At 39.7% G+C, this 13,964-nt stretch overlaps 1 protein-coding gene across 1 annotated transcript in view; it reads right to left on the bottom strand.

Moving 5' to 3' along the window:
• The window catches only part of RPA1 (replication protein A1), a 44,477-nt gene that overhangs the window by 18,537 nt on the left and 11,976 nt on the right, over window positions 1-13,964 (bottom strand). Inside the window, exon 5 of the mRNA XM_069603054.1 lies at window positions 7,426-7,514. Coding sequence (XP_069459155.1) covers window positions 7,426-7,514 — 89 coding nt within the window. The remainder of the gene's footprint in view (window positions 1-7,425; window positions 7,515-13,964) is intronic.

The raw sequence follows: 13,964 nt of genomic DNA, 5'->3' as shown, positions 1-13,964 counted from the left end.
CACTGGGCTGAATCGGTGACATTACCACTATTTCCATAGCAACAAATCGATGTTATCAACAGAACTGTGTTCACGGCAGGATCTATCAGAAGAAAAAGCTGGGTGGTAACAAAAACCTAAAAGCAGTTCAATTGTCTCTGAAGTGCTCCTGCTTCAAAGGGAAAGAAGACATTCAGAAAGGATTCTACCCTTTCCCTTCCAAACAAAGCAACCTTATTTTGCAACTGACAGTTGGTGGAAAATAAGAGTTGAAAGCGCCTTAGGTACCGTGAAGCGCGAGTGAACTGTCACAGCAGGAGAGATGAGGATGGAGTTCAGAAGCAGGTGTGTCAGGGAGACAGGGAGATTAAAAGGAAAAAGGAGAGGAAACAAACATGTCTCTCAAGCAGAAAATAAAAAAGGCCATGCCATCAGAGTATTTATTTGGCCCTCACCCTTTCTACAAATGTTGATGAAACTGAAGAATGTTAAAATACGCTAATTAAAAGAAAAAATTTAGGAAATTTGATGTAGCCTTTGTGAGTGGCACTAAAAGTAGAAGTCAAATCTAATCTGGGCTGATCACCAAGAGTGCTTGCGGCACACAAGTGCAGCTCAAAACATTTCCTAGAGAGCCCTAAGAACAGACACACGGTGAGCACCCCTAGAATAGCTCCCTGCCTGCCACCTTGCCTCTGCTGCTTCCATCCCTGGGTTTGTTCCCTACTGGGTTTTCCAAGGCCTTAATGCAAATGGGCACACTGTGCACTGATTTTATTTCCTTCTGCTAATATTACTCGTAACTGGTGCCACTAAATGAGAGTTAACTGTGCCATTAGAGTAAAACAAATTTAGCATCAAATTAAAAGGGTTAAACAGAACTCTTTAGTTCTTCCTATGGAGAGAACTGGGAGGCCTTATTTACATAGAAAAAGAGCCAAGATTATCAACAATGAATTTTTGTGTCTGCTTTTCAGCTTTTCCATTACTCTAAACTTCCAGTGTCGCAAGAGATTGCATGGGAGAACTGTTCTCCTTTGACAGTGTGTCTTATGAAGTAGCATTCTGAAATTCTACAGCGAACCTTCCTTTAAATTAGTAGGGAAAAGATGAATTGCTCCACAAACAGTATTGAGTCCAAATAATTGGGAAAAAAATTAATCTGCATTTTTACCTGCTTCGGGAAATTTTATTCAAATGAACCAAATAATTTGAACAATTAAAGGTGGAACCATGAAGATACACCAACCCCTTCTGTACTCCACCCTAGTTCCTCCCATGCTCCCACAGTCTCAAACACATCAACACTCTCAAGTCCCTTCCTCCCCACCGTGCCTGCTTCTCCAAGCATCTTGCTAAATAGGACATGGTCACAGGATCTTGCCAATCTCTTATGTTAATTTCTATCAAAATGTAACTAACAACAACAAAAAATGTAACTAACTTTTAAGCAGTATCTGTAGTAGAAGGGTGGTTACCAGGGACTGGTGGGAGTGGGGAGTGATTGTTTAATGGGTGCAGGGTTTCAGTTTGGGATGATGGAAGAGTTCTGGAGGTGGACAGAAGTGGTGGCTGCACAAATGTGACTGGACTGAATGTCATTAACGATACACTTAAAAATTACTAAGACGTACATTTTATGTTATGTGTATTTTACCACAATTTTTAAAAAATGTAACCTATCTATTTACCTGTTGTGAGATCAATATTTTAAAACATTTAACATATGGGTTAAAATTAATGTTAAAATTTCTTTTTAGTAGTACATAATAGCATAGTTCTGTAACCACTGGATTCTTAGAGTCAATGAAATTTAGTATATTTTAATAAGACTCCAATTAGGCCCTGTGATAGACAAGTTCATAATAGCTACGATTTTTTGAATGCTTACTTAATGCACCAGGTACAAGGTTAAGTGCATTATTCTACTTACTCTTAAGCCCTCTATATAAACAGTACTATTGTACCCAATTAACAGATGAGAAAAGTGGGTTTAAGTGGTCAAGTAACTTGCCCAGAGTCACACAGCTAGGAAGAGGCAGAACCTTGTCTTGAACCCAGGTCTGTAGGACTAGATCCAATCAACTTCACTACCATCTAGTTAATTTTTAACCCTAAACAACCAATTCTGGCAGGCAGAAATATAATTATATAGAACATAACTAATAACTACAGTATCCAGTAGTTACCAAAAGCCACTAATAGTAAAATAACAGCTGAGAAAAATTAGACAACAGACAATAGAGTATACAGATTAACAAAAACCTCAGTTTCTACCAGTAATTACCTTCTTAACAATAACCACAAAGAATATAAGGAAGAGTCAATCCAATAAATACAATTTCTTGTTGGTAGAAAATAAACAGAGTCAGGCTGGAAAAAAAATTCCAAGTAGTATCTTTCAGTGATGAGTGACACTAATAACTAAGCAACATATTAAGAAATTTAAGTCTTAAGTAAGATACTATGGTTGGAAACAGTATAGGTACATAAGACTAACACATATACTGATTTAAAAAAATACATAATGGTAAATACGGGATATTTAAAACCATCCAACCCAATACTGAATGAAACATGAGCTGTGTTTGAATTTTACTTCTCATGCTTTAAAAATTCTCTAAATATCTTCACTCTTTACTTAATGTGGTACTAGTACCATGAGACAATTCCAGTGCACCCTTCGGAATTCCTCTGCCTAATTCTGGACTGGGTCCCATGAGTTAATTTTACTGGTCACCTGACATGTTACAGGTCTGGGTTAGGTGCTGGGAGATACAAATCTAACTTTAGTTCTCTACTAATAACAGTCTCTTTGCTTTCCAATGAACAGTTAGAAACCATTTCTGTGAAATACACCCATAAGGTAGTAGTCACTGTAACAAAGCTATTTCATGATGGCCCAAGTAACAATGTGTTATTGATCTAGTTACAACGAAATTCAATAGCAAATACTCTTGAACAGCAAAATCTCTGCCTCATTCCTCTGTACTTAAACAGAAAGGAAGGAAGGGCCAGTGGAACTGAGCACTGGGACAAAGGAGTGTTTCCCATAGTTCTATGGGCCTCACCCCAAGTGGTAATTATCCTTCACCCCTTTCAACTCCATCTTTACCTCAAATACTTTGCCCCTGAAAGACAACATGTTCAAAGCAGCCAGTCAATTAAATACAACATAAAGAACATAAGAAATCCGGCCAAAGGTAGTAAGTTGGGCAAATCACCTCTCCCTCAAGCCTACAGCATCCAGAGATTTCATAGAGATGCTAAGTATTGCTTTGTCTTGGCTTGCCTTCCTAAAAGCTGGGAATAACACAACCTACATGCTCATTTTAAAAACACTTTACTATTGCAAAACAACTGTGATGTTCCTTTTTAATATCTTGAAACTTTACCTGAATAGGCTGCAGCTTCCCTTTTCCAATGTAAAACACCAAGTTAATACGTTTGGTATAGGTAAAAATTAAAATCTAGAAGGCCCCACTTCTGAAAGAAGCATGGTGATGACCAAGTCCCAAACCTTCCCTTCTCCTAAAAATCATACAGAGTGACAAGAAGAATGAATGCTAGTCCCATAAACTAACATCCCATATACAGACTGCATCTTCAGTGAAGCTAGGGGAAAGAGACAAATTGCAAATTATGCGAAAGTGAGGCCCAAAACACCACAAAGACATCACAACTGTAAGAGAGAAGCAGCACGGATGATTCAGATACAAACAGTAAGGTCTCACCAGCACTAGAATAAAACATGGGTGACTGCCTTTATAACTCTGGCGTGAGGAAGATCTTTCCCACTACAGCTCAAAAATCCAAAGTCTTAAAAAGCTGGAAAATAGTCCAGGTTCGACGCATGATACTGGATGCTTGCGGCTGGTGCACTGAGACGACCCAGAGGGATGGTATGGGGAGGGAGGCCGGTTCAGGATGGGGAACACGTGTATACCTGTGGCGGATTCATGTTGATATATGGCAAAACCAATACAATATTGTAAAGTAATTAACCTCCAATTAAATAAAAAAACTGGAAAATACAAGTTCATAAAAACAAAAGAAAACTTCTGCATAGCAAAAAAAAACCCACCATAAGCAAAGTCTGAAAGACACTGTTAACTTGTATCAGAGATGAAGGACTAATTCTATTTTTTAAAAAAGATATCTTAAAAATTGAGAAGAAAAAGATAAACAAAAGAAAAATGGACAACACAACAGTTCAGAGAATAAAAAGCCCTTAATTAAACATTTAAAAGGATGCTCATATTGCTCACAATACAAATTAAGCACTACACTGAGATCTGAGTTTTCATCTATCAGATTGATTTGAAACAAAAATCAAAAGATTAACAACATACTCTGTTGGCATAGCTGTGAAGAAACAAGTATTTTCACATATTGTTGGTGGGAATGCAAAATGATACTATCCTATGAAGGGAACGCAAGCATATCTACCTACCACAAACGCATTTATCCATGGATCCAACAATCTCATGTTTAACAACCAAAACCCCTCTGCCCATATACCTGCATATGTATAAGGTTATCTGCTGCAGCACTGTCTTAATAGCCAGAGTATGGAAACACCCAACTGCCCATCAATAAAAGGCTGGTTAAACTATGGAATAGTCATACAACACAATATGCTATACTGTTAACAAATGAATAAGTAAAAATGAGGAACATCTTTAAATATATATATGAAAATATCTCTAAGCTAAAATTAAAAAACAAAAACAGGACTGAAAAAAGACAGACAACATAGTGTACACAGTTGTCTAGCTGTTCAGTGTTGTTTTTCTAAAATCCTACCTTTGGTGTAAGCAAAGTGGATTATGAGTGAAAATACGTAATTTATGTACTTGATTATATCTTCATTAAGAAATCCCTTGAAGGACAAAAAGAAACCACTGAAACTGGTTACCTACAGAGGGCAGCAGTGAGTACGAACAAGTCAAGAGAAGGCAGGGGCAGGAGTAAGATTTCTCTAAATATTTAATTTTAGAGTTTTGCCTTCTGAAAGATGTTTTGCCTTCTGAAAGTAGATATTATCTACTCAAAATTAAAAACAAAAATTACTGTTTATTTAAAAAAATATGTCTATCTTAACATTTCAACTTTGAAAAGTATACAAGTTTTAATGGATAAATATGTGAACACAAAGCAGAGAAACAGCTCTAAGATTTGAAATAAACTGCCCCTGGATAGGAGCCAGAGGACAGAAGAGCTGGGCAGGGAAATGTTTTTTTGGTTTTGCTTCAAAGAACACACTTGCAAAACTATTTGACTTTTAAAACTATGCACAAGACACGACAGAATAACAGAGACCAAGATGACCCTCCCACCAAAAATAACCAAAAAGAAGGCAAAATATTCATGAGACAAATGATTCTCAGGATACTGGACATTAAGCAACAAAGGACAGTATTTCTGAGACAGAGGAAACAAACAAGGCGAGTGTGACTGCCCCAGAGTACTGGAAGCCCTGAGGGTTTCCAGGCTGTGACACAGGAAGTGGGCATGGAGCAACCCCTGAGTTAAGGAGACGGAATTGAGCATGTGGGGAATAAGACATGAGGGTTCTCAGGACAAAGCACCAGAGAAGACAGCTGCACGGAGAAAGGCCTCCAGAGATGATGGAAGGTTCCCCTCGAGGAGTCGGCAGAGTACTGGTTGGCTGATCTCTGTGTGGAAGCTATCGGAAGCCAGGGAAAGAAAGAACCATCTGAGAAGGCCTCGGGGATCAGTGTCCAGTGCTTACAACAAGCTAGAAACAGCACCTGTACCTAACAGCCAGAATGGAAAACTTCACATTCACGGGGCATTGAGTAGGATACTGACGGTCTTGCCTCTGTACTATGAATAACCAGACCCAGAATAAATGCCACTCTCTGATCCCATCCAACAAATTTTAAAAGCAACATCCCAAAAGATAAACCTGTTTCCAAATAATTTAACTGTATCCCCGAAAAAAATTCAAGAATATAAGTTTCCAGCACCCAACAGGGTATGAATCACAATGCCTGAATTCATTCCAAGATTACCAAGCACACAAAGCAGAAAAATATTCTTAATAAGGGGAAAAAAATTGACTGATTAAAATAAACCAAGAACTGATACTGATGCTATTCAAAAGCAGAGACATCATTTTGCCAACAAAGGTCTGTATAGTCAAAGCTATGGTTTTTCCAGTAGTCATGCACAGGTGTGAGTCGGACCATAAAGAAGGCTGAGAGTCAAAGAATTGATGCTTTCGAGAGGTTTCTTGAGAGTCCCTTGAACAGCAAGCAGATCAAACCAGTCAATCCTAAAGGAAATCAACCCTGAATATTGAACTTTGGCTACTTGATGCAAAGAGCCAACTCATTGGAAAAGACCCTGAAGCTGGGAAAGACTGAAGGCAGGAGAAGGGGATGACCAAGGATGAGATGATTGGATGGCATCACCGATTCAACGGACATGAGTTTGAGTGAACTCCCAGAGATAGTGAAGGACAGGGAAGCCTGTCAAGGGGTCACAAAGAGTCAGATACAACTGAGCAACTGAACAACAAAGTTAAGTCAACTGTTTCTCTGAGTTCTGAAAGCCACTGTAGCAAATTAATATAACTGAGGGCTTCCCTGGTGGCTCAGTGGTAAAGAATCTGCCTGCCAATACAGGAGACGTGGGTTCAATCCCTGATCAGGGACAATCCCACATGCTGTGGAGCAATCAAGCCCATGTGCTGCAACTACTGAGCTGATGCACCACAACTACCGGAGCCCACAAGCCCTAGAGCCCGTGCTCCAAAAGAGAAGCCACTGCAAGGAGAAGCCAAGCACCACAGCTAGAGAGCAGCCTCTGCTAGCTGAGATTAGGGAAAGCCCATGCTCAGCAGCGAAGACTCAGCAGTGCCAAAAACACACAAACCAAAATTTTCAAAATCAATCTAATTGAATCAGAAGAGGGAACTGGAGGAATCTACGATTTACAGCCAGCTGGTCAGAAGCACAGATAACAAGCAGGACTTTCGACTGAAGGGAGCAGTGGTGGGGGGTGGGGTCAGGGGCGGGGATAAGGCAGTCTGGTGGGCCTGAGCCCTTACCCTGGGAGATCTGATGCCAACTCCAGGTACCCAGTGTCAGAATTAAACTGAATTGTAGGAGACCCAGCTGGTGTCCATAGAGAACTGGAGAATGGCTTAATAGGGAGGAAAAAACCCACACATCTGGTCACAGCCAGAAATATGTATGATTGTTGCATGCAGAGAAAAACAGAGGAGAGGTTTTTCCTTTACAGAGTCCTACCATCACTTTTTCAGTATTAAAAAAAAATCTGAAAGAGTAACCTGTTACTCTTTCCTAGAGTAAGACCCCCCTTAGATGAACAAATGAAACTATAGCAAAAGGAAGCATTCCAGATCTATTAAGAGGTATTCAGCTGAGTGCTACGACCTATAAAAAAACATTTTACCTTCATTATAAGGTACCGGATTGCCAATCTTTGATCCAACTGCTTCAGCTGATTTCAAAACTTCTACCTCCATCAAAATAACCACTCTCCTACAAAGGCAAAGGAATAGAAACATGTTAGAAAAAATAAATTCAGAAGCCCTTAAAATGACAAGCTACTTTAAAAGCCTTCCCCCAATAATCACTGTGATAAAAACTATTTCCCTTTGTCAACTGCTTCTCATTACTGAATAACTTGAGAACTATACGGTATCAATTCTTACATAAATATTTCCCTTAATCTTTCACTGCATCATTATCAAGCCCTTTTATGATTGCAGGGTTCTCGTTTCCCATTTAGTTCCTTAATTAAAATGCAGTGTCCTTACTACATACCGTATCTTCAAGGAGCAAATGACATGATAAGAATTTAGATTACTAAACCCGACAATATGTGGCACAACAAGAGATGATCTGTTTTTAGAAAAATATACTTATCTGAACAATTGCCCTTTCCCTGTGAAAACCAATATGACCACAGATTTTTTTTTACTCTTTTTTTAAGGTGGTTTTGTGTTTTTTTAGTATTTTAAAGTCTTTATTGCATTTGTTACAATGTCACATCTGTTTTTTGTTTTGGTTCTTTGGCCACAAGCCATGTGGGATCTTGGTTCCCCAAGCAGGGATTGAACCTGCACCCCTTGCACCAGAAGGCAAAGTCTTACCCACTGGACCACCAGGGAAGTCCCCAAAGATATTTTTCATGTGATTACAATTAATTAAGAACTTACAGTTCTTTGTCTATCTTTCATTCTGATTAAAACCTTTCGGTAACTTCTCCAGGACCAACGACGGCAAGTTAGAGACCTTTCCACACGGCCGATGAGGCTTGGCCAGCTCTGGCTTTGCGCTTCTCTCTCCAGCTGATCTTGCTCCTGTGGCACCCTGCCCTCCACCATCTGTCTCCTTCTAGCTCCTGGTGTGTATCATGCTCTCTCCTGCCACAGGCCTCTGTACGTGCCTCTTTCTGATTGTGAGGGTCTCTCATTCTGCTTCATCTAATATTCATTTCAAACATCAGGTCTTCAAGAGACGCCTCTTTAATCTTTGCTTTAGATCAGCCTTCGGTTATACTCTTTTCTACAGCCATAATTTCCTTCCTTCAGATCACATCTCTCAGGTTTAATTAATGCAGGTGGACATATACTGGTTAATATCTGGGTTAACTGCATGTTCACTATTATTTACTCACATATATGTTTTAGTTGTATATTCATTACTGATTATCTACTCCTCCTAGTAAGCTGCCCTTTCAGCCATGGCAGGTATCCTCCAGGGTTCACCTCAGCAACTGGTCCACAGTGGTTCTCAATATGTGCTTGAACAGGAATGCCATGATGATGTTTGTTTTCAATTTTTTCTAATTTAGTTTATTTATTCTTTGCCTGTGCTGAGTCTTCACTGCTGCTCAGGCTTTTCTCTAGTTACGGTAGTGGTGGTGGTTGGTGGTTTAGTTGCTAAGTTGTGTCCAGCTCTTGCAACACCATGGACTATAGCCCGCCAGGCTCCTCTCTCCGTGGGATTCTCCAGGCAAGAATACTGGAGTGGGTTGCCACTGCCTTCTCCTATGTTCTTACTTTAAAAAGAACTGCAGTATGAAAGACTCTGAGAGGAACACAACTGGAGGCAGGGAGAAAAACAGAAGAACTGACGGGGGCCGGAATTAGCACAGTCTCGATGGACATTAAACAGAATAGACAGGGAATGTCCCTGACAGGCTAGTGGTTAGCGCTCCAAGCTTCCACTGCAGGAAGCAGAGGTTCAATCCCTGGTCACAGAACTAAGATCCCACATGCTGCACAGCACAGCAAAAAAAACCAAAAGGTAGCCAGTCTGGGCCAGTAGTTAAACAATAGCGAGCCCAACCTCATTGTGCTGTATTCTTTAAATGGTCTGCTGTATTTTGGATTTTCACATACAACTCATCAGTTCATGCACCTTTAGCAGGTTTTCATATGAAGGCTATATTATTTCAATAAAATAAGCCTGAAACTATCTGTTCCTGAACAGTACATACAGATTCACTATTTTAAAACTCTGATAGGTATTTAGTGGTGGATATTTAACTACTTTCCAAAATTATTCAAATTACTCCAGAACACAGAAAAAAACGGAAGGCTTGTTCATCATTTGGTATTATCCCCAATACCAAAACCTAAAAAAAAAAAAAAAAACTAAAAAAACCGCTAACTTTATTCTGTAACATACATACATCCTAAATAAAACATTGGTAAGATAAACCCAGCAGCACATGAAAAGAATACGCACAACACCAACTTGGAGAAAACACAGATGACAAAGACACATTGCAACCTGTTACAGATACAATCAGCACAACTGAGACTGTGGAGACAGTGCATGAGGACAAAGGACCAAGGACCTGGCTTCCTCAACAGATGAGCACTCAGGGGAGGAAAAGGAGATGGAGGAGGCACCTACACTCGCAGAGACTTAAAAGAACTGTCAGCCTACTGCACTGGGAGCTCCCCTTTGGATCCTGATACAGATAAAGTATTCACACACACACACACACACACACGAATACCTGGATACTGAACAGTGACAGAATATTTGGTATTTTAGGCACTAAAATAAGAGTTTTTTAAAAAGAACTACTACCTTTAAAAAATATATGCTAGGGACTTCCCAGCCACAAGGGACCACATATTACAAGACTTCATTTATGTGAAATGTCCAAAATAAGCAAATGCTATAGAGACAGAAAGTAGATCCATGGCTGTCTAGGGTCGGGGAGGATGGGGTGTTTGGGGGTGATAGCTAAAGGGTGCAGGGTTTATTTGGTGGGTAACAAAATATTCTAAAATTAATTGTGGTGATGGCTGGACAACTCTGTGTATAATAAAAACTATTTTACACTTTAAACAGATGAATTGTATGGGGTACGAACTATATCTCAAGAAGATGTCACAAAAAAGAAAGGAAGAGAGAAAGAAAAAGACCAACTCTGGCACAGACACGGGACTAGACAAACAGATCGATGGAAAAGATGGTAAACATAACAGAGCCAGATCAATGGAATACTGGTCTCCATCTACTTTCATCACCAACCAGCAATTCTCCACGTAGCTATCAGAATCATCTCTTGGAAAGTTTAAAGTCTTTAAATCAGATCATACCAATACTCTGCCGCTCAAAAGTCTATAGTTTCCCATCATACTCAGAATAAACTCCTTACCGTAGACCTTCTATGATATGGACCATCCATTTGGGAAAAACTAAGCTAAATTCTTTCTTTATATCCCATATAAAAGTAAACCTCATATCAAATCACTATGCTGTACACCTGAAGCTAATACTATAAATCAACTATACTTCAATAATAACAAAAACCCAAACTTTAAATAACTTAAAATAATCCAAGTGCTTTTAAAACTAAAAAGCAGAAACAAAATCAAATCTTAGATGAACTGCTGCCGCTGCTGCTGCTAAGTCACGTCAGTTGTGTCCGACACTGTGCGACCCCATAGACGGAAGCCCACCAGGCTCCCCTGTCCCTGGGATTCTCCAGGCAAGAACACTGGAGTGGGTTGCCATTTCCTTCTCCAATGCATGACAGTGAAAAGTGAAAGTGAAGTCGCTCAGGCGTGTCCGACTCTTAGCTATCCCATGGACTGTAGCTCACCAGGCTCCTCTGTCCATGGGATTTTCCAGGCAAGAGTACTGGAGTGGGGTGCCATTGCCTTTTCTGTAGATGAACTGAAGTTTACTTAAAAAAAAAAAATTCACCAGGAGTGTCTGAAGCAAAGAAATGTTTTTATAATCCAGTCAGGAAGCTTCCTAAGCAAAATTCAGAAGCCATAAAGAAAAAAATGGACAAAACTAACTATATTTTTAAAAAGCTATTAACTCCTTATCATAAGACACCATAAACAGACTATGATACAGTGAGATAAAAGAATTAGTTGATATCCCTCATTTTTAAAAAGCTTCTCCCTACCCTACCCTCAGCACACACATAAAAGACAAAGTATATAATCAAATGCTATTCAGAGAAGAACTACAAATATCAATAAATATATGAAAAGATACTTGACCTCACAAACAGAATTTACTATTACATTTTAAATTAAAATAATGATTAGCAATTATTTCTTAAAAATCTGTAATACCTAGTACAATATGCCAACAAGGTTAAGGGGAAATGGTTATTTTTTTCCCCTAAAAAACATATTTGTTGAAATATAACTCATATACCATAAAACTCACCCTTTAAAAGTATAATTCAGGGGTGGGAGGTGGGAGGGAGGGTCAAGAGGGAGGGGACATATGTATACCTATGGCTGATTCATGTTGATATATGGCAGAAACCAACACAATTCACTTCAGTCACTCAGTCCTGTCTGACTCTTTGACACCCCATGAACTGCAGCACGCCAAGCCCCTTGTCCATCACCAACTCCCAGAGTTTACCCAAACTCATGTCCACTGAGTTGGTGATGCTATCCAAGCATCTCATCCTCTGTCGTCCCCTTCCCCTCCCACCTTCAATCTTTCCCAGCATCACAGTCTTTTCAAACAAGTCAGTGCTTCACATCAGGTGGCCAAAGTATTGGAGTTTCAGCTTCCACATCAGTCCTTCCAATGAACATTCAGAACTGATCTCTATTAGGATAGACTCATTGGATCTCCTTTCAGTCCAAGGGACTCTCAAGAATCTTCTCCAACACCACAGTTCAAAAGCATCAATTCTTCGGTGCTCAGCTTTCTTATAGTTCAAATCTCATATCCATACATGACTAATGGAAAAACCATAGCCTTGACTAGATGGACCTTTGTTGGCAAAGTAATGTTTCTGCTTTCTAATATGCTGTCTAGCTTGGTCACAACTTTTCTTCCAAGGAGTAAGTGTCTTTTAATTTCATGGCTGCAGTCACCACCTGCAGTGATTTTGGAGCCCGGCAAAATAAAGTCTGTCACTGTTTCCACTGTTTCTCCATCTATTTGCCATGAAGTAATGGGGCCGGATGCCATGATCTTAGTTTTCTGAATGTTGAGCTTTAAGCCAACTTTTTCACTCTCCTCTTTCATTTTCATCAAGAGGTTCTTTAATTCTTCACTTTCTGCCATAAGGGTGGTATCATCTGCATATCTGAGGTTATCGATATTTATCCTGGCCATCTTGATTACAGCTTGTGCTTCATCTAGCCCAGCGTTTCTCAGGATGTACTCTGCATATAAGTTAAATAAGCAGGGTGACAATATACAGCCTTGATGTACTCCTTTCCCTATTTGGAACCAGTCTGTTGTCCCATGTCCGGTTCTAACAGTTGCTTCCTGACTTACATACAGATTTCTCAAGAGGCAGGTTAGGTGGTCTGGTATTCCCATCTCTTTCAGAATTTTCCACAGTTTGTGGTGATCCACACAGTCAAAGGCTTTGGCATAGTCAATAAAGCAGAAATAGATGATTTCTGGAACTCACTCGCTTTTTTGATGATCCAACGGATGTTGGCAATTTGATTTCTGGTTCCTCTGCCTTTTCTAAAACCAGCTTGAACATCTGGAAGTTCATGGTTCATGTATTACTGAAGCCTGGCTTGGAGAATTTTGAGCATTACTTTGCTAGCATGTGAGATGAGTGCAATTGTGTGGTGGTTTGAGCATTCTTTGGCATTGCCTTTCTCAGGGACTGGAAAGAAAACTGACCTTTTCCAGTCCTGTGGCCACTGCTGAGTTTTTCAAATTTGCTGGCATATTGAGTGCAGCATTTTCACAGCATCATCTTTCAGGATTTGGAAAAGCTCAACTGGAATTCCATCACCTCCACTAGCTTTGTTTGTAGTGATGCTTCCTAAGGCCACTTGACTTCACATTCCAAGATATTTGGCTCTAGGTCAGTGACCACACCGTCGTGATTATCTGGGTCATGAAGATCTGTTTTGTACAGTTCTTCTGTGTATTCTTGCCACCTCTTCTTAATGTCTTCTGCTTCTGTTAGATCCATACCATTTTTGTCCTTTATTGACCCCATCTTTGCATGAAATGTTCCCTTGGTATCTCTAATTTTCTTGAGATCTCTAGTTTTTCCCATTCTATTGTTTTCCTCTATTTCTTTGCACTGATCACGGTGATCATGGAGAAAGGCTTTCTTATCTCTCCTTGCTATTCTTTGGAACTCTGCATTCAAATGGGTATATCATTCCTTTTCTCCTTTGCTTTTCATAGATATTTGAAAGGCCTCCTCAGTCATTTTGCTTTTTGCATTCCTTTTTCTTGGGGATGGTCTTGATCCCTGTCTCCCGTACAGGGATCTGGAGAAGGCCATTCCCTTCTCCAGGAAGCAATTATACTTCAATCTAAAATAAATAAAATTTAAAAACTATATAATTCAGCAGTTTTTCATATATTTACAGAGTTGGGCAAGCATCACCATGACCTAACTTCTGATCGTTTTACCACCTTAAAAAGAAACCCTGTGCTCCATGGTAGTAACTCTCCATTCCCCCACCACGGGGAACCAGGAATCTAACCCGTGTCTGT

This window comes from Ovis canadensis, chromosome 11 (assembly GCF_042477335.2).
Source record: "Ovis canadensis isolate MfBH-ARS-UI-01 breed Bighorn chromosome 11, ARS-UI_OviCan_v2, whole genome shotgun sequence".
Taxonomy (NCBI): domain Eukaryota; kingdom Metazoa; phylum Chordata; class Mammalia; order Artiodactyla; family Bovidae; genus Ovis; species Ovis canadensis.
Note: the sequence above shows the minus strand (reverse complement) of the source record. Positions and strands in the feature narration are given on the sequence as shown.